Consider the following 26,944-nt stretch of genomic DNA (forward strand, 5'->3'; position numbering starts at 1 on the left):
TCGGTCCTGGGCTGGTGCTGTAGCTCTGGCACGACCTTGAGGTCGGCCTCTACCCCTAGCTGGGGCCCTACCACGCGTGCGAGCCATCCCTATAAAAGAGTGGTACAAGTAAAATTTCAGAAACCGATAAGACATACAATGCACGACAGTGATACAAAAGAGACATGTTCCTAAAGACATCATGTAGCCTCCTGAAGATAAGTAACGGACGTCTCCGTACCGATCTGCAGGACTCTACTAGACGTTAGCTCTATACAAGTGAGACCGACGAACCTGGGCTCTGATACCAATTTCCGGAAAAACGAGGCCCTTTCAACCCAAACAGATTATACCACGACGATCCTTGCGAAAAACTCTAAGTTGAAGTTGAAGAAAAAAAATGGACGAATTTCATCTTAAATTCTGGAAATTCCCAGATTTCACTCCTCTGCCACGTGTCGTCACGTGGCTCTGCCACGTCACCGCCGCGTCAAAATTCTACAACCCTTCAAACTTAAGTTTTGATATTTCGGACTCGTTCGGAGTCGGAAAAATACAAACCTTATATGGAATCTGATTGGAAATGATATTTCGGACTCAACGGTGAAGGCGGAATTTCCATTTGGAGCTCGCTTCGACGAAAAGTGGGTCCCACATCCAGTATCGTTTTGAACCAGATACCACAACTGCTATTTAAAATCTCGGGAAGTGAACAAAGGGTCGTTCTAGACCAAAATCGATCTTCCGAAGCTAACCTAACCGTCAGAATTTTCATCTGAGCACGACTTCCAAGAAGGTTGACCAAAGTCAACTTTTCAAGTTATAAAAATCTCAAAAACAGGAAAACGGGCCCAAAACCCAAACGAACGACCAGGCGACCGAACAGTCAGTGCCAGCAAGTCATAAATGACTTGGGGTCGCTACAGGAATGCTCTAAACGATGAAATAAATTCTTTAATGACCTGGAGGGTCATTACATTTTCATAGGGAAAATTACGCGTATAAGCAAACATATAATAGTTAATTACTTAGCATAGCTATAGTTTGCCTTAATTACAATTCGCGGCCTACTTTTAGCTATAATTATGCAGCTTAGCTTTTTAGTTTTGTATAATTCGCACTTTGTATAATTCGGAATTTGTGTAATATAATTTGTATAACTTGTGTATAATTCGTAATTTGTATAATATAATTTGTTAACTGTTTACACTTCTGATGTTTGTAATTGTATAGATTTGTTATTTCGAGTTTATACAAAAATAATTAAATTATACAAATGTACCAACGAATTATACAAACCTGCAAATTTATACAAATCCGCGAATTATACAAACGAGATAACTTAAATTATAGCTACAGTCCATAAATATGCAAACTATAGCTATAAAACATAATCAAATTTATTATAGTGGCTATTTGCGAAAGTTCCTCATTTTGATACTCTCTTCAAATTCAGTTTCACAGACCTCATGGGTGGGTGGGAATTAAATGCTTTAGGCCCAAATAATTTGTTTTAAGTTTCAAGATTATTTTGGGCTGTTTTATAGTTAACTATTCTCAAATTTTTTAGTGCTTAAGTTGTGTTATTAAATGACACTATCATGAAATTCGAACTTAAAAAGTGAAACTCCATCGTAGTATCCTCGTTGTGATTTCTAGTACACAAGTCATGAAGTTTCACTCTTTTTAAGTTCGAAATTCGTGATAGCATCCTAGATTTTCCACTTGTTTAAATTCGAAATTCATGACATTTTCACGTAAAAATTAACTATTTCCCAATGAATTTTCAAATAGTGGCTATATTTCAAAGATCGATCCGAAAAGTGACTATCCCATAAATATCTTTACCTCGACCCACAATATATGATTTGGGTGGGCTTTGATCCAATTTACTAAGCAGCCCAAATGATAAGGCCCATTTAGATGTTTTGGGCCCAAACCATAATCATTTCTACTCTGTTTACGTTAGGAGGAGGAAGAGATCTGTAACTCCGATCACTTCACTTGAAGAGCTTTTCACATATACATACGAATTCATATATCTATAGATTATCACCAGTAGAGGAAATCGACGGTCGCCGGCGATGGCATTGGCACCGGGGCTATCTCGGAAGCTGAAGAAAGTGTTGGAAACTCGAACAGACACGCCGGATCTACTCGCGTCGCTCAATACTCTCTCTGAATTCTACACAGAAAATACACCTCATTCTCGCCGGAACCTCCGATCCACTATTGAAAAGCGTTCTCTATCTATCAATGAAGAGTTCCTCCTTTCCTCTACAGCTGCTCAAAAGGTACCGTTTGCTGTTGAAATTTGAGTTTTTTCCTTCGTTCATTTCTGTAGAAGTTCTTTGTTTAGTAATTCTCAGGTGAATTAACTTCCTTTTTTCTAAAATGAACTTTGTTAGTCGTTGGATCGAGTTGAAGAAGAAGTCAATGAGATCGTTGAATGTTGTGACAAGTAAGTAATTACTCTTCCGGTTGATATATTTAGATTAAGTTTAACTTCTATAGGTGTAAGCTAATTTTTAAACTATCTGGTCAACCATGATAAGTGAAACTAATTACTTAGAATATTAGGAATGCAACATGCTGCAACTGGTTAAATTACTAGGATAGCCTAAAATTTGTTTGCACCGTTGGCGAATATAAGTTAAATCCATTTGGATCGTATTGGCTTGAGAATGCTACTTACACGTTAGCAGTTTTGACCTGTGTTGATAGGAAGTTAACTAGTTATATTCGAAGGAATTAAAATTTTATTTTCCTTCTTTCATTCTCGTGGTTTGAAATTGTTGAGAATGAAATGTTGTTTTTTTTTTAATTTTTTTGGTAAATAGTGCATGTGATGTATGGAAGAAGTGGGGGGATTGTGATGCTCTTAGGAGAGGAAATTTGGTGCGCGATAATTCTTGTTCTTTCCCGTAAAATACCTGTTAATTTAGGCACGTGTTATTAAAAAAAAGGGTGATATGTGTGAGGATCGGGATCCTTGTTTATCGTATGTTGGACATTTTACTGGACATATATCAGATGTGTATGGAAGTGATCCCAAAGAACCATTCATCACAAAAGTACATGCGATGATATTTTGTTTTTAGCCATCATGACTATTTTAACTGAAGGAATTTTTGGACTTAAGTTTTGACTTGCTAGTGGATAAGGGATTTGAGATGTGAGGTATCTACCGAAAAAAGAAAATATTTTGTAGTAAAGCCTTTTACAGAACTGGGTAGTTGCCTCGATAGCTGATAAGAAGTTGAAATATGGAGTTCGTAGACTCACCTAGAATAAGATATTGTACAAAATATCATGGTCTGGTGAAACTATGTTTAGCTGGATGGATAGATAATAGTCAAATGGACAAAAAAGGTATACCACTTCTGAACTTTCCGTAGGGAACTTGGTTCTGAAACTAGTCTGATCATGTTGATTAAGATAATTAGCGTGACAGCATTGACATTTTTGCACTAGTGAAGAAAATAAATCATTTTGAATGAACTTATTGGAAGTTACTTGTGAAGGTGAAATCCTTAATTCATCTTAAGTGAAATTTTTCCTTGGACAAGTGTGTGCGAAGGTGAAGAGTCCTATTGTTGGACGTTTTCCTTGAAGCTCTTAGTTTTTAAGTTTGACGATACTTTTACACACAATAATCAAATGGATAGAGAGGAGAGGGATACCTTTAGATGGTTTGTGCTAATTGCCTTATTGGATGAGTAAAAGTTAATGTTTGATTGAAAAGAATCCTACTAAGTACTAACTGGGTGTTCTGTAGTTAGCAACTTAGCTGAAAAGAATCCTCTGTTGTTCGACCTCATCTTCTTGAACATGTTTCCTTGCAAATATGTCTACCTATCTTGCCAGTGGCAGCTTCCAAATACCAATTATATGATAAATGCAATCAATAATTCATATATTAAGTTTCCCCTCTTTTCCAGCTAAATACTTATACCAGTATCTTGGATTGTGCTCCCACCTGGCTATTATCTGCCATAGTTGGTATTATAAGGACTTATTATGTATAACATTCTCTTGCCGTTACATCAGTTAAAAAGAAGTTGTTGTGCTGACATGTCTTCTTGTAATGCCTGCATTTTCCAGAATTGCAATGGCTTTAAGCAGTTGCAATGCCACGACAGGCGATATTATCAGTACCACAGAACGGCTGAAACAGGAATTTGAAGTTACTACACAGAGGCAAGAGATTGTGTCATGCTTTCTTCGTGATTATCAGCTATCCCCAGAAGAGGTATTAGTCATTCCTTTTGGTTGAAGCCTATATCACTCATATATTACTTATTTTCCTTGTGTTATTAACATACTGCTTTACAACTTTTATGTTGATGTAGATTAATGCCCTAAGAGAAGAAGACCTGGATGAGAATTTTTTTAAGGCTCTTGCTCATGTTCAAGAAATCCATGCCAATTGTAAAGTGCTTCTCAGGACACACCACCAAGTAAACTTCTCTCTTATGTCTTTGAAGAGTGTGACATGATATGATCCAGACTACATGTAGTTTGATTCAGCTTTTGCTACGGCAAATGAAGGATCCTCATCTTGATTGATGAATTAAAAATCGGTTATTTACTCTTGGAATAGTGGGACTCTATGCAGGACATATATTGAGATTCATTTTTATTTTCTAATTGCACTAATTATAACAGATTAACCAATTGCAAACAACAACAACAACTATGTTTCGCAATTTAAATTCATCTCAGGCCAGATTAACCAATTACACTGATATATACCAAAAAAAGGAACATATTTACCAATTTCTCCTGCAATATCTGCTCATCTGTTCTAGAAACTTTTTATCATCTAATGTCATGCTTCTTAATCACTTCACAGTTGTGTCCATCTAAAGGTGTGTTAGCTTATTGAAGCAAGTCCAATTTAGATGTATGTGATCACTTTTTTCGCTAAAAAATAGGTATGAAAATTTTGCTGACAAAAAGGGACACCTTGTACAAGAGCTATAGATCATTGAAATATGAAAGTTGAAATTTTTATTAACAAATCACTGCCAATTGTCTATACAAGTTGAACTACATGAGTGACCCAAGGATATATGGGGAACTTCACAATTAAATGAAATGGAAAAAGAGCATTTTTCCCCTTCAAGAGCCCTTACATGATAGGTAAATGAAAAGAGTTCATTCATCTAGTTTCAGTTATATTTTCCTAATGATTACCTAGCTTTTTCCAAATGTTAGTATTATATACAAGGCAAGGACACTGTTACCATTCTCAAAAAAAATATACAAGGCAAGGACAAACTGATTTTATTTATTTTTGCTTTATTGACTCGAATACCCTCCCCAGACCCCACTTGTGGGATTTCACTGGGTATGTTGTTGTTGTTGACTCGAATGCTTTCGGCAGCGTGCTGGTTTGGAGCTCATGGATATGATGGCCATGTATCAAGAAGGAGCATATGAACGCCTTTGCAGGTTACTCTTCTCTGTCTCAGTGGACTCTTGAACTTGGGACTTTTCATATTATATTCCTGTCATAATAGGATTCTCTTGTTTAAGTGCCTATCATAAAATGTAACTTCTGTGGTGGTCAGCTGATGTCTGGAACATAAAACAGTATAGCTATCTGGTAAAATTCATATTGTGTGGCAGGGAATTCAGATGCCCATTTTGATCAATTTGTTTCTTTCTTGTATGATCTACCTTTGTCAACCTGCTCCTTGTGACTGGAACATCTATTCTAGGCCTCTTGCAACACTACCAATCCATGGCTACAAACACAGCCTAGAATTAGTGCTCTCTTTGTTTATGTACCTCTGGTTTGTCTCAGTGACTGATGTCTGGTTATTGTGACTTCGTTCAGATTGGTCTGTCTACTATTAGTGAGTCATATGATTTGTCTAATTTCTTGTATGGCTAGTTAAAACTTAAAAGTGCTTAAACAAGGGGTGCTGTGGTCATATGAGCGTTCTGCTATGTTTGAGATTATGCTGGTTTTTCTTTCTAGGTGGGTTCAGACAGAGTGTAGGAGACTTGGTGATGTTGATAACCCTGAAGTGGGTGAACTTCTGAGAACAGCAGTCAGGTGTCTCAAGGAAAGACCAGTGCTTTTTAAATATTGTGCAGAAGAGGTAACTTATCTTATCTAAAAGTTAGAATAATAATTTAACAAACTTTGCAATGATATATGCATTTCATATTCATGCAATCTGAAATATTAGGTGGCAAACATGAGGCACAATGCATTGTTTAGGAGATTTATAAGTGCTCTTACACGTGGAGGACCTGGAGGACTTCCCAGGCCAATTGAAGTGCATGCTCACGATCCTTTAAGATACGTTGGTGACATGCTGGGATGGTTGCATCAGGTGATAGATTTAACGTAGTGTTTAAGTTTTTCGTCCTGTGAAGCAAAAAAAGGGCCTTTAGCGTATTGACTTGCTGCATCTGATTTTGTACATTTTTTTGCTCTATGACAGGCATTGGCATCTGAAAGAGAGCTTGTCCTTGCATTGCTTGACCCGGATGCATCAGATACTAGATCAACTAATCATAACTACTCCAAACGCGTAGATAGCGAGTCTGAGAAGACAGAATCTGACTTGACTTTTGTTCTAGACAGGATATTTGAAGGAGTTTGCCGCCCTTTTAAAGTTAGAGTGGAACAAGTTTTGCACTCCCAACCTAATCTTATAATTTCTTACAAGCTTAGCAATACACTGGAGTTCTATTTCTATACAGTGAGTTGAAATCTGCTGCCAGTGAACCCAATCTTCTTGCACCCCCATTTTTAAGTTGTCCTTGCCCTCAAATGTTTTTCCAATGCAGATATCGGATTTGCTGGGGATAGAAACATCTCTATGTAATACTTTATTGGTTCTCAAAGAAGCAGCCCAGAAAACATTTTTTGACATACTAAAGGGTCGAGGCGAGAAGCTTTTGAGGTATCCTCCATTGGTAGCTGTTGATCTTTCTCCACCACCAGCTTTAAGGGAAGGAGTTTCACTGCTGCTTGAAATTATTCAAACACACGATAGCATGATGTTCCCTGCATCAGGAAAGAAGCCCGACTTTGATCCAGTTATATCTGCTTTGCTAGACCCTATTATTCAGGTTAGTGTCCATCAAGATACTTTAAGTAAACGATTACTTGGAAAAAAATGATTACTAGTTTACTACTTATGTATTAGTTCCTGGTTTTTTGTGTTAAATAAGTAAAAACTGCACAATCCTCTTAATTCTGTTGGTCCATTTAATAGGAAAGACACGTGAGGATTCTGCTTCCTAGTTTACACTTAAGCCCTCAGTGGGTATGTTGTTGTATTTCTGAAGGTATTGCAATCACCACTCGAACCTAAGAAAGGAAGACTTTCCTTGCTTGCCATTTTCTCTAACTAATTGCCCCAGTATAAGAGCCCTTTGACTGAGAGCTCTCCAGAAGCTTTCTTTCTTCTGGAGCTCGATCCCCTTGTACTGCAATAACACTAAGGAATCTACCAAATCTATTTCACTTCTGTGAACAATAAATGTAATGACGATGGTCATTTAATTTCCATGTGCTTAATCTATTCCCCCTGGTCCAGGAAGCAATATGCGTTAAATTGCACAACCACCTTTCCACAAATTGTACCATCTTTCTGAACTTGAGAATTCTTGAGAAATATCAAAAGATTTATGCCCTGCCTTAAAATATATCTTTTGAGAGATGTCCTGGGAAACAAACACCATAGCTCGAAAATCTTGAAACAAAAATCTGAAAAAATAATAATCACATAAGGTGAATATCAGAATATCACTGTAAGGAAAGAAAGGATCCGGAAAGCAGTTGCCAGAAAATAGGATATTGCTCTCCTAAGAAGTAGAAGAGTGAAAGATGTTGGGAACTGTGCCTGGGAGATTTTTTAAATCTTTGACCCCTGTGCTGCAGGAAAACAATCAAAAGAAAGAAAGAAGAAGGAAATCTAGATACAGGAATTTCACTCTAATAGTCGGTTGTTGAATAATTAGTATTAGCTCTATATATTCTATTTTGTATTTGAAAAAAAGAAGAAGAAAAAACATCTAGAAGAGTAGAATCCATTAGTTTAACCCTACTAACAGTGCAGGACTAGTTTATTGCAAGATGACATTCAGATGTCCTACTATAGCCATAGATACCCGTGAAATGTAGGACACCTGTGACAATGGCTATGATGTGACTTCTAACAATTGACACCTGCTGTTTATGATTCTCTTTTTTCTAAGAGGGTATTGATTTTTTTCAAAAAATAAATAAAGAATTGCACCCAAATGATGTGGCCTAATGGTCAATGAAATGGATTGAGAACCATGATGTTTGGTTCAAATCCCAGCAGAGGCAAAAACATTAGGTGATTTCTTCCCGTTTGTCCAATCATTGGTGAACTAAGTTACCCAAGTGTTTGTGCTGGTGAGAGGTAGTTAGTACCCTGTGAAATAAATTGAGGTGTGACCTGGACACTACAGTTAGAGAAAAAGTTGCTAACAAGAATTAGAGAAACAAATGTTACTGTCACCCCCTGAGCCTACACCCTGGACGTGGCCGACACTCGAGAACCATCGTTGGTCCCCAAGCGAACCCTTGGCCTGTCTTATTACTCAACGGAAGATTTAAACACAAGAAAATAGTCTCAAATGATGAACTCATGAAATAAACTTAGAATGTCTTAATCATTGGTGAACTAAGTTACCCAAGTGTTTGTGCTGGTGAGAGGTAGTTAGTACCCTGTGAAATAAATTGAGGTGTGACCTGGACACTACAGTTAGAGAAAAAGTTGCTAACAAGAATTAGAGAAACAAATGTTACTGTCACCCCCTGAGCCTACACCCTGGACGTGGCCGACACTCGAGAACCATCGTTGGTCCCCAAGCGAACCCTTGGCCTGGCTCAATACTCAGCGGAAGACTTACTCAACAATATAGGAACTCAAATGCAATTATTAACTCATAAGACCTCAATAATACAGTAGTTTAACTCAAAACTGTCTGAAATACTGAAATAAACATAAGTGTTAAACTCAAAGTTTTTAAAACGTCAACATGGAACAATGAAAGATTCCTCATACTACTATTGTCTATGAAACCTCTAATAACTATGATAGATATCGGGACAAGACCTACGATATCTTAACAAAAATAAAACCATAATGTAAAGCCCTCTGGAAAGCAAGGAGGGTCACCAAAGCTAGCTAGAATGTGGATGGTATCAATGGAGCGCCTGTTGATGATCCTGAACACCTGTATCTACATCATAAAACGATGCAGGTCGAATGACGTCAGTACATTGAATGTACGAGCATGTAAGGGGAAAACTGAAACATATAAATACAGCTGAACTGATAGAAAGGGAAGACATACTCACCTCAACTGAACTCAACTCAATCCGAAAGAAATGGTAACAAGATGCAATATATAAAGCTTTTAAAAGAGTAAATATCAACCCAAAGTGTATAAAAATACAATAAATAAACTATTTACTTTTATTTGGGAGATTCTCTAACCGTCAACCATCACTATGAGCTACGTGATGATACAGCGTCTTGCCCACGCTGTCAGAACTGTCCTATACCTTGCCTGGGTATAGAACTCCTCAACTAATGGATCCACCAAGCTATGCTTAAAAGCAATAAGGAATCATCTGAAAAGTATGATCATTCACCCATGTTGGCATACATGGTTTATGAGAATTTTGAGTTGTCTGAACTCATCCTTTACCATGCTCATATGTTTAAAAACATAACTCTTCCTCAATTTGAGATAATTACTCAAAAGATCCTCTTCAAAGAGGTGATGCTCAAGACTCCTTATAAACTCATTTAGAAATCAGTGTTTCTCTCGTTTTAAATGTAAAGGTATTACATTTGGGAATACTTAGTTCCCTTTATACTCATTTGAAACATATAAGTTAATTCTCCTCATTTTCATACTCATTTACTCAAGTCTTAAATCAAATTATAAATGATTGCAAAAGACTTCTCAAAATGACTCAAAAGAACTTTCTTGAACTTTCCTCTAAATTTTACTTGATTTGAAATGTGAATTTAAGAACTATGATTAGGACATAGGATCTCTTAATGATTAAGGAGGGCTTAGATAGTTAGTAATAAGAAGAGAGCGATGACACGGATTGAGAAGCACAGGCGCGGTGCGGAGAAGGATTTAGTTCTTGGTCGTGAAATAAAATTTTGAGACAGAGGACTCTGTATCCTCTCTGCTACGCGGAGAGGGGGGTGACTATTTGAAGACTGAAATTTTAAAGCGCCTCTGCAACGCGGACCCGAGTGCATATTTTTGCCCGATCTTTTCTTCATCTCCCAAACTCGATTCAATTCATACCCAATGCAATTCCATGGTCCAATTTCATGAAATTTCATAAACCCAGAACATTTTCAACGAAACCCACACAAAAATCTATCAAGTGACTCAACTCATTCGCAAAACCCTCGCCTTAAGAACTCAAAGACCTCCATTGTTAACTAAACTCAAGAACTTCTCAAGAACTCAACAAATCAATTTCAAGAACGAATTCATGGGTAAAAGTTTACATGATTGGCGTGAGGGCGAACAAACTCAACACTATGAAAGCTTACATACATATCTCGAAAGAACTAAGTTCTTGGCGAAAATCATCGAACCTTGAATGAACGCTTGAAACCTTCTTTTTTTTCTCCTCTTGAAACCCTTCTCTCAACCCTTAGCGTTTAGGAATGAATGGAAACTGATCTTAATCAGTTTAGACCCCTATTTGGGTGAAGAAAAATGTTTGGGCCTAGTGGGGTAAGGAAAAGACCAAAATACCCCTTCTTAACACGGGATGAATTGCCTTAACTAGATAGGCTGCACTCAAACGGGCATAACTCCTTCATCCGAGCTCGGAATTTAGCAAATTTGGCGGCGTTGGAAAGAGGGCTCAAAGACCTTTGATTTGATACCTCATGGGCCACCTAACTCCTTACGTGCTGAAAGTTATGGTCGTTTGAAGTTGACCCAAAACTAAAAACTGAAGTTTTATTTGTACGGATCTCTAGTTGACTTTTCGAAGTACGAGATGTTACAGTAACTTAGTAACTTATTCACAGTTGATGACTTGCCTTTCCATTAAAGTAAGACCAAATATAAAATCATGTTAAGTACATGTCAACCTTGGTTGATGTTCATCATGAGAATGAATATGTTCTCTGCTGAATTCTTAGCACTGTTCATTGTTTCTCATGTGCAGCAAAGAGGATTATGTTGGGGAAAGTAAGTTAATTAGTTACTCCCTCCGTTCCATTTTATGTGAGGTAGTTTGACTCGGCACGGAATTTAAGAAAAAAATGAAGACTTTAAAAACTTGTGGTCCAAAATGAAAAATAGAAATTTGTGTAGCTGTAAATCATTTCACGAAGGATAAAATAGACATTTTATAGTTAAATTGTTACTTAATATAGAAATGTGTCATTCTTTTTGGGATTGACTAAAAATGAATGTAAGTCAAATAAATTGGGACAGAGGGAGTAGTTTATTTGAAAAACTGAAATGCATCAGCTATATACATCGGAAAAACTAGAATTCACTGTTGATTTCATTCTCCCGTTTGAGTGATTTCAGAATTTAAGATTGTTTGGTTTGGGGTTCTTGATGTGTGACAGACTGTAAATGCATCATTGCTGATTTTACTGCAGTATTGCCTCATCAGACTTATTATGCTTTTCTATATTTAATACTTATCTTCCATGCAGATGTGTGAGCAAGCCGCAGAGGCGCACAAGTCAAAAGGTTCCATGCACTCCTCAAGAAGGAACAGAATTACTTCTGATCCAAGTCAACATCGCAGGTCATCTGTGGATGCTCTTTTGGATGGCAGCAATTCAGCGCCTTTACCGCAGGTATTTTTGGTGTTGTTTCCCTTGAAGGTCAAAATCCAATTAGGCCTCTTGTGTTGTAATCTTGGCTGATGAAATTTCATTCCCCTTCTCTCTCCTCCATTAAAAGATAAGAAACCAAACAGACAGGAAAAGCAAGAAACCGTGATGAAATTTCATTACCCTTCTCTCTCCTCCATTAAAAGATAAGAAACCAAACAGACAGGAAAAACAAGAAACCGTGGAGTCATCCTACCCTCTTGACACATTCCAAGCTGTGTTTGGGACATTTTACTCTTAACAATAGTATTTTTTTTTCAAGTGTGATTTGCTGGACCACCTTATGTTAGACAGACGATTGACTGAAATCTTGATTTTGTGTTCATTCCATGTCTGCTACCATGAGTAAACTGTCAATTGATAAGGGTGGTATAACGTAGTACTATCAGACGGTTGCTTTATGCCTGCTATCCCTAGCTTTAACCTTCTGTTTTGTTTTATGCAGACCAGTGAAACTCCAGCCAAAATTTTCCTTATCAACTGCTTATGTGCAATCCAGCAACCACTTTTAGGACATGAAGTTGCAAGCGGCTATGTGAAGAAGCTAGGTGTGATGATAGACAATCACATAAATGCTCTCGTGGAAAAAGAAGTTGAAGCTATTCTAAGAAGATGTGGTTTATTAACTAAAATGTCACATTTCCGCAAGTCATTAGAAATTAATGAATCTAGCAACTCCATAGCTAGGACACCATTAGCAGAACAAGAAGATACATCTCCAGTTTCTGTTGCCGAGAGTTTGAAGGCTTTATTTGGTCTCATTTTAGGCAGTGAAACTGCCATTCCTGAATTTGAGCAGATGCAAGTTCCCAGATTGCGATCAGAAACAAGTGTTCAGGTAGCTAGGTCGCTTGCCGAAGCTTATGAGCTTATTTACAGAGCTATCATGGATCCTGAGAATGGCTACACAGATCCAAAGTCATTGGCTAGACATCCACCTGATCAGATAAGAACAATTTTGGGAATTTGATAACTGAATTATACATGTAATTTGTAGTACGTTCAGAAGTATGTCTGCTATTTGTATTTTTCACCTTTTCATTCATATTTTCTTTATACTTGTATGCGTAAAAAAAACTGCAAAATAATTGAATCAATTTCTATCTAATATAAGTTTGAGTCGATTTTCTATTTGGTGTGATTTTCCACTCCTAGTGGTTATTCTCAACAAAAAAAAGATAAAAAAGAAAAGAATTAGCATGCATCACCTACTTTTAAGTTAGTTTGCCTCAAGTGAGGTAGGTATGTATTATCAGACATATACAAAATAAACAACTTTAACGAAATCTACTACACGAAACGAATAAGAGGACCACATATGATTTATATAATAATCCCACCTACCAATTGAAAGAATCGTAAAATTAAAGACAAGAATTTTTCGAATAGGGACACATTCTGTCAAAATTAATTACTCTATCGAAAGGTACAATATAAGTGGAATCAAAAGAATATATTAAAAACAAAGTGGTATAAATGGATTGAATTGGTGGATATTTTAATTCAATTGGTTATATAAGAACCATTACATGTCACCCGATATTTAACTGTTTAAGTCTATTATAATAAAGACATAACACATAAATATGCTTTTTAGTTTGGTTTTAACTCACAATTATACTCTTCAACTTTGAGTGTGCATAAGTTGATACTTAAATTTATAATTGAATAAATAGTCACACACATTCATATATGACAATTAGCGTCTTATATGGTGTCCTATGTATGACTCATGTATCTACTTGTTCAACTTTATACAAGTTTAAGTGCTTACTTGTGCTGTTGTGCAGAGGTGGAGCTAGGTGGGCGTTTAGACGAACCTAGTAACTTTTCCATAGACCCTGTATTTGTATTAAAAATTAAATAATATATATGTATATTAACTTGTTAACCCCTAACAAAATTGATAGATAGTTCAGTGGTAAAGAAGAGACCATGGAAATGATTTTCACGCTAAAGTTGTAGCTCCGAACCCCCTCTCTTTTTTTAAAAGGAAATTTAGAACCCCCAAACTCTTAATCTTGATTTCGCCTTTGCTGTTATGCACAATCAAAATTGAAGGACACTATTTAGTATATTATACTATCAAATATAAATAAATAATGATTATAACTAGCAGAATTTTCTTACCAGAATAAGAAAAGATAAGAACAAACCACAACAACTAAATTTGCCATATTTGACCTTTACCAAGTTCAGAAAGATGCAATTTTTCAATGCTAGAAGAGCAGTAGAACAATGTGAGGTTTCTGATCCCTCCAACTACTCACACTTTTTTCATCCACAATTAGTAGCAACTAGCAATTATAATCAAATCAGCAGAAATTTTTTCAAAGATAAGTGGTCCTGCTTCAAATTAAAAACCCAGAAAACCACCTACCCCTCATTAAACTTGGGGTACAGTGTACTATATATATAGGGGTGGGTGAGGAGTGGAAGAAATTAACAGAAATGGCAGTAGGAAATGGAGGTGAGGTATGGAAAGCCCATGGTGCAATGGTTTTGGTGCAGCTTTTCAATGGTGTTTACCATGTGATTACTACAGTGGCTCTCAAAGTGGGCATGAATGAAATTGTCTTCTGTTTGTATAGAGACCTTCTTGCTATATCTATTCTTGCCTCAATTGCCTATTTCCGTGAAAAGTTAGTTCTTTTATCTCTTTACATATATATCCCCTTTTTTCGTTGTTTGTCTTAAATCTGCAATCCAACTAATTGCTAATCTACATGGTTAAGTTGTATTTGAAATTTTCAAAACACCCAAAGTCTTGTTTTTTACTTCTTTGACTTTCAATATATTTTTTCTTTTTTCAAATTTACCCTTAAAAATTAATCTTTATAAATAGAATAACCATATTTAAGTTATATTTTGTGTTCTTTAGTTCAAGTGTACATTCAACAACAAAAACAACTAACTCTGTGAATCCCACAAAGTGGGGTCTGAGAAGGGTAGAGTGTGTGCAAGTCTTGCTATTACCTCTCTAAGTTAGAGAGGCTGTTTACGTAAGAGGAAAAAGTACATTCAAACAACCAAATTCTAATATGCTATTAAATAGTTTAGGAAATTAGATCAAATAAAATCATCCCTTGATTCTGTGATTACTAGTTTGTTTTCTTTTCTCTACGTATATATTTGTATCTCTACAAACGAATAAGATTGTATAATTTTGGTACAAAACGTATAGTGTATATATATGAGTTTCATCTGTACATCTCACTGTTTTATAGACAACTACGTAACTAATTCTAACTACTTTGAAACTGTCAGTAACAACTCTGCTGATATGGATAACTAACTTCTGGATCTTAACTAACTTTCACACTCAATTGCATATTCTGATAATATAGTGAAGTAAGATTCAATGGCATGATGGTGTCTAAATGTTGACAGTTCACATAAGAAGGTTCAGTTGTAAAGAGAATGACATGATGGATGAAGATGTAATACATAAAATTGAAATACGGGGGTGGAAATTGAGGAGTGTTACAACTGTGTTATGCGATAGGAAAGGGGAAAAGGGCAATATCAAGTGAAAGACAAGTTCCTTAGAATAGTTGTGAGATCAACAGTATTTTATGAGAGTAATTGTTGGATTTCTAAAGATTAGCATATCAATGACGAATGTAGTAGAAATATAGATGTTGAGATAGATACGTGATCATATAAGTTGGAAAAGACTAAAAATAATCACAGTAGACAAAGTTTGCAAGTAACAAATTTTGAGAGAAGGGTTTCTTGATCATAGACCTCGGAACATACTAGTTGATGCAACACTCGAAGTATAGTAGTTGAATGTTTTAAAAGTGCATAATATAGACCTATCACATGGATGTAAATTGCCTTAAAAAACTTACAATTTCTTGGAGCCAATGTGGATTTAACTAAGAATAGAACACAATGAAAGTACATAATCTGTTAGAAAAATTAGGAAATATAATTGAAGAAGAAGATGGTTTTGAGGCGTGAAGAATCACTTTCCTTAAAGAGATATTGCCCGTATATATATTGGGGAAAATACAAGCAATTCCCTCCAAGATACAACAACGACCTTGTATATACCTGCAGATTTTTCTTAGGCTACTTCAAGAGAGTCCTTATATTTATAGAAGTTAAGAAATGACTTTTCATATTAGCCATGTTCGTCTGATCAATTTAAGACCTCTACATATTACAAAATATCCAACATAATCCATTTACGCTATACCAACTAGTTGAGATTGAGGTTATTTATTGTTGTTACATGTATATTAAGATGTATGTTTGATAAGAATGCTTTTAATTTAATTAAATATTGTATGTCACTGTCCGTACAAGAATAAGCAGGAGATTCAGAAAACCTTTAGCTTTAGAGAATCGTTAATTCTTTTAAAAATCAATTTATTTTCAAGTATTAAAATGGAATGGGCTCGATTAGAGCGCGGTGGACAGAGGTTCATATAGCAGATCCTAATTATTTTTTGAGTAGTTGCTTGAATAAAATATTTATTTTATTGACTATTTGGTAGTCCAGAAACCAGAATAACTGAAGCAAAGACTATAAATGATTTTTTTTGCTACTCTTTTGATTTTGAGATTTGACTCAAACCACATTACCAGTTTTAGAAAGAAAAAAAAAAGATTTGAGTGTAAAACCTTGATATAGTTATTCTAACATGTCTAGCTTTCTAATGATGATGTGTGATCTGGGTTCATGATGATGTGTAAGATTTGAGTTTGTTAAAGAAAAGCATTATCATTGACCTGGTTCCTGTTAAAAAAAGCACTAGTATTGATAAGTGGTATATTATGCAAGCTGAGGTTCTTATAATATGTTGCATATTGTTTTCAATAAGTTCTTTCGAAAAGTTAGTTACAATGTTTGGAATTATATGAGCATCACTCACAAATGTATGTTTTATGTTTCTTTATGTATAGGAGGTTGAGGGTTCCTCTGAATAAACAGCTTCTACTGTCATTCTTCATTTTAGGATTGACTGGGTAAGTTTTGATGTCCTACGCATGTTAGTTTGAATTTGCTTTGTTCTACTTGATAAAAGCTTATTCCTGAAAATGTCTGTTTTCGCCCTTGGTACTGAGACAGTATTTACGGTAACCAACTCTTGTTCCTTGTTGGTCTTGGCAACACAAATCCGACTTATGCTGCTGCTTTGCAACCTGCAATACCAGTCTTCACGTTCATACTTGCTGTACTTTTGGGGTCAGTATACAGTCAACCCCCCTCATCTCTTGATTTTGTATTTGTTTCCATCACTCCCATCTCTTGCATGTCCTGGGTGTTGAGTGAGCCTTGTGCTGCTTAAATTTGTGAGCTTTATAAAATCATTGTCTTCTATCAAGTGTCAAATGTTGTTTTCTTAATTACAAAGTTGTTTTGTGCTTTAAATTGGAGCAGCCACAAGTATTAGCATGATGGACAGATCATGGACGAGAATATGTAAGAGATATTATAAATACTACACTTAGTATAAAATATCGTATAGCATTTGTTGTAGAATATATATAAGAGATATTTTAGAAACTACATTAAGTGTAGAATATTGGTTTATGTGGTGCTGTTTTGGAAACATTTGAGGTGAACGGGTGTCTTTGTTTGCCAAAAACAACTTAGGTGCTCCTTTATTTATTGTAACGGCCCAACCCCCTAGTGATATTGTCCGCTTTGGTCCTAGACCCTCACAGCTTTAAAACGTGTCACTAGGGTGTAAGGACTGCTTACTTATATACTCAACATATTTTCTGTGTTTTGCCCATGAGGGACTCTTATCCTAAGCTAGGGTGTCACATTTATTTTAATAGTGCACCATTTAAAAAGTAATTTTATGATCAATGATAGAGTACAGGGTGTTGTTCAACTGTGGTAACACATATTTTAGTGGAAATGAGACGTACATCTATGATTTGGAGAAACTTTTATGCCTTAATTTAGTTGACATGCAAGCAGGTGATCCATGAGAATCTCTTGATATCAAGAACAATTAATGGAAATACAAGGCACAGGCTTTTAGAAAAAATGTTGTCTGTGAAGTAGTCCATGTTCCCTGCTTCTTAAGTCATCAGAACTCAGAAGTCTTCCATCATCACAGGAAGGAACATGGACCAGTTCATTGTGCATTTCTAGTATTGTCACATAACTTATCCGGCTCAGTTATTGACCTTCTCAACATCATTCATATTGTGTAATTCATGTGTGTTATTTATGCAGTACAGAAACTGCGAAATTATTTACTGTGGAAGGTCAGGCAAAAGTTGGAGGTACCATTGTTTGTGTTTCTGGGGCAATTTTAATGGCTTTATTCCGCGGTCCAGCGATGTTTGGAGGCGGCACATCAAACTTCACAGCACAAATTGAGATAAGTTCTAAGGGTCAACCAGAGCCTGCTGGATGGCTAATGTCTAGTTTTCTGGAGTTTGGACTTGATAAGTGGCACCTCGGCGTTTTATGCTTAATAGGGAACTGTATATGCATGGCAGCATACTTGGCTCTTCAGGTAACTAGATAATCATTTCAATCGTTAATTCAGATCGACTTGATTGGAATAAATAGCAGACAGTTCTCAATGATTATACTGAAAGGCTATGCACATATATAAATTATACATGTATCTAGTCATCCTTTAAATAGTTCGACCGATCTTCCTTGTAAATAGGTCCTTTCACAATGGACCTCCTCTAATAATATGCTCACGAAGGTGATTTTGGCATGTTTTGGGTGAGTGGCCTGTGATGCACTAGCATTTGCAGGGGTCCTTTGAAATTGTGAAATTGGCATTGAGTGAATTTATACAACTGATTAAAACCTGATAAAAAGTTTAATGCACTATTGCTATGTAAAATACAGATGTAACTTACCTTGTAAAAAATATTAGATGTAACTTAATTATGTCCAATACTCCTTCCATCATTTTCTTTCTTGTCTTCTTGTCTGGGGATTTATTTTTCACTCACTGGTTCTTAGGAAAGGCTGGTAATGGTTTGTTGATTCATCTTGATTATTGACTGGTTTTCACTTGTAGAATCTCAACTATAGTCTAGTGGGTTTCTTTCTTTCTTTTTCTATTTTCTTCTTTTGTTGGGGGTGAAGATGTAGAAGATGTTGCTTAAATTTGAATTGCCTTTTAGTATCACTGTTTGCTTACATGAACAGCTCGTATGTCCTAAAATGAAATGAAACCTCTATATCTAGATGGCCTTCCAATAGGAAGTACATAGTAAAATAGCACAATTAGGCAGGATTTATAGTCTAGACCAATAGAGGGAAATCTCGTTGTTCATACTCTTATATAATGTACAGACATATTTAATTGTTCCAAGGGGCGCGCTGTCTTAGATTTAGTTCAGAGCAGAAGTTGCAACCACTGCACATAAATGATTTGTTAGCTTGTGGAGTGAGTTAGGAGTAAACAGAACATAAGGATGTTTATTTGGGGCCTTTTACATAGTTAAGTCAGAATTTTCTTTCCAAAGTCTTCAGATAGTCTAGTTTTTGAATGGAAATAGGTAGATAGGTGTACTAGTTCGACTGCAAGTGTCTTCAGTTCACTCACAAACTTGTGGAGTGAACTCTTCTTCCAACAAGGTTTGGATATAGTAGTTTGATCAGTGTTTAATTTTTGAAGACTTGTTATATTTTTTTTTGAGACAAAAGACTTGTTATATTTTCTTCAAAAATATATGCAACACTCTCCAAATTGTATGTTACTTAGTTTACCTGTGTTAGACTTAGAAGAGCTTAAATGGGGAACATGGATGGTGGAGATTCATTTAGCTGACCCCAAGGTTCAGCAGTATGAAAACTAAAGAACCGTACTGGATTTATTATTGAACTTCACTCTTACCACCAAGTTTGTGTTAATAGATGAAGTAAGTGCGGTGGGAGACTGTCACATCTAAAAACTTGGGAGGACTTGGAATTAAAGAACTAAAAGTATTTAATAAAGCATTATTGGGCAAAAATATGGAGGTTTGGGGTGGAATTACAAGATTGGAAGGGGGTGATAGTGGACAAATATGGGATTACAGAGGGGTTTGGAAAACTAGAGATATTGTTTTGCCTTTTGGTTGTGGTTTGTGGAGGAATATCATAAAGGGATGGGATTATTTTGTGGAAAATATCTCACTCAAGGTCGGAGATAGGAGGAGAGTTTACTTATGGAAACATAAATGGAGTGGAAACGTATTATTGAAAGACAAATTCCAAAGTTTGTACATAATTTCTTGCCAAAGAGACTTGACAGTCTGACATATTAGGGAGGACACTAGGTGGAGAGAATTTTTTGGGATTTGAGATTTAGAAGAGGTTTTCAAGATTGGGAAGTGAGTGAGTTTCAAAGATTGATAGACTTACTCCATAGGCAAACTAATCCAGTGGATATTCTCGATGTTTGGTGGTAGGGCTTAGTTAACAATGGAGTGTTCTCTGTGAAGTCTTTTTATGAGAAACTTGTAGTCAGGGAGGAGAATGATTTCCCACGTGATGCAGTATGGGTTCCAAGTGTGCCGAGGTAGTGTGCATTTTCTCTTGGCTAGCTACTAGAGGGGTGATTTTGACAGCAAAAACTCTTAGAGAGCGGAGAGTTATCTGAATCAGTTGGTGTTACATGTGCAAGGAGGAGGGTGAGGATGTGGACCATCTGCTTCTTCATTGTGGAATTACCATGAAACTATGGTGGCAAATGTTTAAGTGGTTTTTCACCTCTTGGGTAATGCCAAGAACTGTGAAAGAGTTGGTGTTCAGTTGGAAGAATGGGAGAAGGAGGAGAAGATGAAGGACTTGGAACATGGTTCCTCTTTTGTTGATGTGGGTAGTTTGGAGAGAGAGAAATAGAAGAGATTTTGAAGGAGTAGAATCGAGTCTCCTTTATTTTCTTTTGGTGGAAATAGAAAGTACCTTGTTGTATAGATGATTGGGCGGAGTTTGTAGAGAATTATATTTTGTAGAATCTTTATCTTATGGTATGCCCCTTGTATAAGTCCAAATGTTTATGAATGAAAATACCTTTTGATCCCAAAAAAAAAAAAGAGCAAATGTGTGGAAAATATAATTCCCTTTACCCTTACATGTTACCATTTCAAAAAAAAAAAAAAAAAAAGCCCTTAACACTTTCCTTATTAAAAGTTTTTACGTTCAGTTTCATGATATTCTCTCCTATTTGGTTTCTGCTCTTGTGAACTTTGATCTATCAATTGCTATTCATCTGAAAGAGATCAATATGCTCATCTTGCCACTATACTGGACACCTTTCACTTAATCTTAAGCATGTTAAGTTTTGATTTCGTCAAGTAATCCAGATTATATAAATTAGTGATCATTTGATAATTGGTTAAGAAAGGTGACTTAACTGAACAATAGCTATATACTGTTGGGTTTTAACAGGAGATAACATATACTAATTCTAGTCAACAGAATCGATGTATTAAAAGACTGATTTTTTTTGTGAAATAATCTATACCCAATAGGCCAAAAAGTATACTGAATATTTTATGAAATAATCCATAGAAACAATCTGGTTTTGGCTGGTTGCATGACCTCCAGTCAGGATTGGTACAAACAGTTTATTCAGAAATATCTGTGACACTTCAGATCTTGGGCTAGCTTGAAGCATTGTCTGGAAAATCCTTGAGTATGTCAGTGTATGTGTGTATATTATTATGAAATGTCTGCAGAGTTGAGTGAGTTAAGAATTTTTTTTGCAGGCTCCAGTTTTGGAAAAATACCCAGCAAGCATATCATTGACAGCATATTCTTACTCTTTTGGCGTTCTATTAATGATAGGGACGTCATTCTTTGCGACTGATGGATCAACAAACTGGTATTTGACACCATCTGAAGTTGTTGCTGTGTTCTATGCTGTAAGATTCTCTTAAGCCTGATCTTCATTTTTCGCTGATGCATGAAATGAGATTTTATTTATCTTTGATCAAGTCTCAAAATGATTTACCTCACATAAAAAAGAAAGGCATAATACATAAATATGTCCTTTAACTTGGCTTCAACTCACATTTATGCCCTCCAACTTTGAGTGTGCACAAGTAGACACTTAATCTTGTATAAAGTTGAGTAAATAAACACACACGTCCTACGTGGCTTCCTACATGGCAATTTGCATCCTCGTGGTGTCCTACGTGTATTATGCCACATAGGATCCATGCGTCTACTGGATCAACTTTATACAAGTTTAAGTGCCTACTTGTGCACATCCAAAGATGGAGGGCATAAATGTGAAATGAGGTCAAATTAAAGGGCACATTTATGTATTATGCCAAAAAGAAATCTGAGACGATATACAAAAATTCAAGAAATGTGATACCAGGTATAATTTGCTTTTTTTTTTGGTAAGTAAATATTTTAGTCATCACCAAAGTATTGATTTTACAAGACCACAGCCAATTAACACATTGGCTGTCTAAGAGCAAAAAAACAACAAAAACACCCCTGTTACTGAAGAAAAGCAAACTTGACTCGCCTCCTAGGGAGGGTCTCTAGTTCCTTTTAGATAACAGGTAACTCAACTACTAAGAAAAGCAAATACACTAGGGATAGTGCTAGAAATGACACTGATGCAGTAGTTGTTGTATGGGAGTTGAAGCTCGAATATTACAAGTGAAGGCAATCTCCCTGGCAATGCTTTTCATTGATCGACACTTATCTTCAAATACTCTTTGGTTTCTCTCCTACTAGACAGGATGTACATATTCTGCATATACCAGTTTGAAAACAGGAGCTTTGTGAGATCTCCCTTTGGCCTGCATAATTGCACAGTGCATATGATCAGTCCAGTCTCTTGGCCTACAAGGTGCTCTATGGAGCCATCTTAAAGTCTATCCCATAGACTCTTGGCGAAGGGACAGCACATAGAGATGATCTCTTGTCTTTAGTGTTGCTTGACAAAACACACACCATGTTTCAATTGATCAATCTATCCTTTGTGAGCAGCCTACCTTGGAAATTAAGCCACATAATGAAGATAGACTTAGCTCTTGCTTCATTCCTGAACATGAAACATTTTCAAGACACTTATATTGTCCCCTAGCAGGTGCAGATACACTTGTCTAATAAGACTCTTCCTGTTCAAATTGTGGAGTTGACTGTGATTCACAACACTTATTTAAATGATTTTCTTAACATATCATCAATTTTTCTGACCCTTTATGTAAAGCATATGAATCCACTTCATCCACATAACATCTTGTTTGTGTGTCGAATCCCAGAAGCTCTCGCGTAGGACAGCCTTATTCCAGAGCTTGAGATTGATCAGGTTAATTGTTGTTGTTAAAATCATAATTAAGTACACGGTGCTCTCTCCCAACAACTTAACTTTTTTCACGAGGTGGTCAAATAATTTAACATGGTATGAAAGCCAAGACCTATCCCTAGAACGTGGTCCTTTTTTACAAGTGGAGTGATCTAATTTTCTCTTGAACTATGCAAAATGATCCAGATTTACCCTTGAACTTTGAAGAACAGGGTCAATACTGTTCATACTTCCTTCCACTAAGTTGCTATTTTAATTTGCGATCATCAATGCATCATGTTTTAAATTAGCTTCTGAATGTTTCATAGTGGATTCTCATTCATCTGTCTATAACATCTCATCCCATATGGTAAGTATGTAGATGGACACACTTTTTAGTTGGGATGAAATGAAATAGTTTCGTCATAATGGTTAATGTCTTTCAGGGAATTGTTGCATCAGCGCTGAACTACGGACTTATGACATGGTGCAATAAGGTTCTTGGCCCTTCTTTAGTTGCTTTATACAATCCACTTCAACCTGCTGCATCAGCAATTTTGTCTAGTATTTTTCTTGGGAGCGCTATTTATCTGGGAAGGTTAGTGCTCTGATTTATTCTGAATGTCTATCATGCTCCGAAAAAAGCAAAACATTTATATCCGTCTATGTTCTCATATCTTTGGTTTATACTTGTTTTGTCACAATGAGAACCAAAAAGACATGAGGGTAATGTGAAGCTCTCCTGCTGGAAATTTGCCATGTTTTCTTTCTGATTTACTTTCTTTTGGAGATTGGTTCATGCGAAACTATGAAATGTTCCACTTGCTGAGTTGCATATGATTTTTTCTTTCCGGTCCATCTTCTAGTTGTTCGTTGTTAGCCTTTGTTCTAAGATATTTCCGTGCATTGTGATTGCAGCATTTTGGGAGGAGTTCTCATTATAGCTGGGCTTTATTTAGTAACTTGGGCATCTTACAGAGAGATGCTGGCAGCCAAGGGAACTGTTCCTCATGCGCCTCAGATGACGGATCCCCTAATCCCATATCAGACAGGACACATTACCTCTGTTCCTTCTTCCTCAGTGCCATAGATCAGTGATTAGATATTGCTGCAGATATTATTTGCATGTCCTTTTCTTCATCTTCTTTATTATAATATGTAAGTTCACTGCTAAAAAGAATGACAGTTATGTATTGCAGTTCTATCAAGTTCTTAAGTAAACTCTTCCTGCAGAAATTTTCTTCTCATGTTCGTGTCTTTTTTTTTTTCACCCTTCCTAGGAGCTCCCCACCCCTTTTGCTCCCTTGGTGACTTGAACTCGCAACCTTCGAATTGGAAGTGAGGGGTGCTTACCATCCGAACAACTCCCTCTCGTCCATGTTCCTGTCTTGTTTCACTGCCAACAATTTTATTTCATTTACTATTTTTTACTCAAAAGCACCAGATTCTACCAAAATGGTCATTCCACCATCACTCGATTATAAAGGGTTGGAACACTCTCTGAAATCTATCTTGATGTGATGATAAGATGGATAGTATTCAAGGCTAGTCTATTAATATGATATTTGTGACATTGCTTGCTCAAATAGTAAGATTTAAGAACACAATTTTTTGATTATGCAATTTAAATAACTTATCTTGATAATGTTGTTGAGTTTATATTTCAAGTCTTTAATGATTATTGTATATTAACCAAATAACAATTGAATATTCTGTTGCTCGTGTTCATACTCAAAATTGTCTAGAAGAATCATTTATCAAATGACTCTAATTAATTGCTAGACAATTGTTTGTGAGAATAAAATTTTCAATTTCGATATGAGGGCATGCTCTAAAAATTTCATTTATGGCATTATGATTATTGTATCTTAACTTTAATACAAGGATTATATTAGCGAGTGCTTATCCTTTTTCAATTCAAAAAAGATCAATAAATACAAGTATTTTTCTATTTTATTAGACTTCTTTTTATTGTTATCTAAATGATAATTTAGTGATGAATTAGTATGATTTTATATATATTACCTATATTATGAGTTTAAATGTATATGGAATTTTATTTTATTTTAATTGATATTACCTATATTATGAGTTTAAATGTATATGAAATTTTATTTTATTTTAATTGATAAAATGACATTAAAAAGGAAAAAATTACATCTTACTTTTTTATCCGTTAAAGAATTTTTCTATATATATATTTTTTTAAAGTAAATAAGAAAAATGTTCTTTAAAAACTATATTGTTATCAAGAAAAAAAATATACTTTAAAAATAACAATATATTTATGAGAAAAGGATACATATAACCCATAAAATAGCAATATGTTTGTCAAGAAAAAATATTTTTGACCCAATACAATAGTAAGATACATTTTTGAATCAAATCATTAAAAAGGACAATTTTATTGAATAAATGGCACAGCATGACAACCTATAGAATAAATTGGCAAAAAATAGCCCATTTTTAATTTATTGGCAAAAAAAGGACTTTCTTTTATTTATTTGGTATTCAATAGTTATTTTGCTTTTTCTTAAAAATTGTATTTCTATTCCCCTTATTTTTCTCTAAACACGTTTGATTGCTTCCTTTTTTTTCTTTGAAAAGGTAAAAATTTTAAATGTTTTATTTATTCCTTTTTTATCTCTCCTTTTTGTTTGTCAACCATTTTAAAATAGACTTCTTTCTCTTTTTTGTCTCCTTTATTTTCTTTCTAGAATTATTTTTATATGTATATTTGTTTCTCTCCCAATTTTTTTATTTTTCTCCTTAATTCACTTTGTTTATGAAAATCAGATATAACAATATGTTTATTCATGGATACTTCTAATAATACTATTTTATATATAATTTTGTGCTTGTCCAATTAATTGTTGAATTTCATGATTTGTGGAATTGAGGTTTCTTCAATTTTGTTTTTGCGAAAATTTAGGTTATTAATCCTTTTTTTTAATTTTTAAATTTCTAAAAATCTTTTTCACATGTATATTTGTTGCTCTTCTAATTTTTTTCTTATTCTCCTTAATTTACTTTGTTTATGCAAATCAGATGTATGTTTATCCATTGGTCCTCCCAAAATCTTCTTTTAATATATAATTATGTAGTGTTTTTTTCCACTTAATTTTGAAATTTTGTGATTTGTGAAATTAAAAAAATTTAAACTTTTTTTTTTTGCAAAAATTCAGGTTATAGTATTTGGAATTTTTGTTTTCAATTTCATGGGTAATAAATGTTGATTTTGATGAATACAAACCAATGTATACCAATAAATGTCAATTTCAATTTGAATAAATGTATACAAATTTATTAGGTAAATACAGACCAATGAATACATAAATGAATACGAACCAATGTATACATAGTGCAGTTACCGTATACATAACAAAAAATCTACATGTACAAATATATGAATAAAATTTAATTTGTACATTTATCATATTAACTTCATTCTTGTATTCATTATAGTTATAACCTACAATTGTTGGTAACATTCTTATGTATACATTATAAGTTTATGTATACATGCTACAGTTATTGTATACATCAATAAAATTTACACGCCTATATTTATGAATGATTTTTTGTGTATACATATAGATTTTTTTTATGTATACATTATGTAATTGCAACTTCAATTATTTTATAATTTTTGCATACGTGTTATTACAGTTTCTAATAAAAAGCATTGCCTCTTATATTATTTGATTACTTATTGTCAATTATTTGATAATTAATACACGTTAATTGAGCACTAATAATATATATTTTTTACTTTAAAAGTAGTCGCCGTCTTTTGATAAGTTAATTAAAGAATTAAAAAAATCCTTCCTT

At 35.0% G+C, this 26,944-nt stretch overlaps 2 protein-coding genes across 2 annotated transcripts; both read left to right on the forward strand.

Annotated features, from left to right (window-relative positions):
- Positions 1-1,955: 1,955 nt before the first annotated feature.
- On the forward strand, positions 1,956-13,011 carry LOC102580458 (conserved oligomeric Golgi complex subunit 6). The gene is made up of 11 exons (XM_006359900.2): positions 1,956-2,273; positions 2,388-2,440; positions 4,084-4,231; positions 4,332-4,439; positions 5,369-5,436; positions 5,969-6,092; positions 6,183-6,329; positions 6,441-6,701; positions 6,790-7,074; positions 11,700-11,846; positions 12,328-13,011. Exons 1-11 carry the CDS (start codon positions 2,064-2,066, stop codon positions 12,850-12,852), a joined length of 2,076 nt encoding a protein of 691 aa, XP_006359962.1. The 5' UTR covers positions 1,956-2,063; the 3' UTR covers positions 12,853-13,011.
- A 1,037-nt stretch (positions 13,012-14,048) lies between these two features.
- LOC102581477 (WAT1-related protein At4g19185-like) lies at positions 14,049-24,345 on the forward strand. The gene is made up of 7 exons (XM_006359903.2): positions 14,049-14,524; positions 16,797-16,859; positions 16,963-17,079; positions 18,085-18,370; positions 21,576-21,731; positions 23,560-23,711; positions 24,032-24,345. Exons 1-7 carry the CDS (start codon positions 14,334-14,336, stop codon positions 24,201-24,203), a joined length of 1,137 nt encoding a protein of 378 aa, XP_006359965.1. The 5' UTR covers positions 14,049-14,333; the 3' UTR covers positions 24,204-24,345.
- Positions 24,346-26,944: the final 2,599 nt, after the last annotated feature.

The sequence above is a fragment of the Solanum tuberosum genome, unplaced genomic scaffold (genome assembly GCF_000226075.1).
Source record: "Solanum tuberosum cultivar DM 1-3 516 R44 unplaced genomic scaffold, SolTub_3.0 scf00303, whole genome shotgun sequence".
NCBI classification, from domain to species: Eukaryota; Viridiplantae; Streptophyta; class Magnoliopsida; order Solanales; family Solanaceae; genus Solanum; species Solanum tuberosum.

Bases quoted from the DNA above. Each gene is read 5' to 3' on its own strand.
- LOC102580458 (XM_006359900.2), top strand. From the start codon at position 2,064: ATGGCATTGGCACCGGGGCTATCTCGGAAGCTGAAGAAAGTGTTGGAA. The intron at 2,274-2,387 runs GTACCGTTTGCT...GAACTTTGTTAG, and splicing joins CCTCTACAGCTGCTCAAAAG to TCGTTGGATCGAGTTGAAGA. The intron at 4,440-5,368 runs GTAAACTTCTCT...TGCTTTCGGCAG, and splicing joins TTCTCAGGACACACCACCAA to CGTGCTGGTTTGGAGCTCAT.
- LOC102581477 (XM_006359903.2), top strand. From the start codon at position 14,334: ATGGCAGTAGGAAATGGAGGTGAGGTATGGAAAGCCCATGGTGCAATG. The intron at 18,371-21,575 runs GTAACTAGATAA...TTTTTTTTGCAG, and splicing joins CAGCATACTTGGCTCTTCAG to GCTCCAGTTTTGGAAAAATA. The intron at 21,732-23,559 runs GTAAGATTCTCT...AATGTCTTTCAG, and splicing joins TTGTTGCTGTGTTCTATGCT to GGAATTGTTGCATCAGCGCT.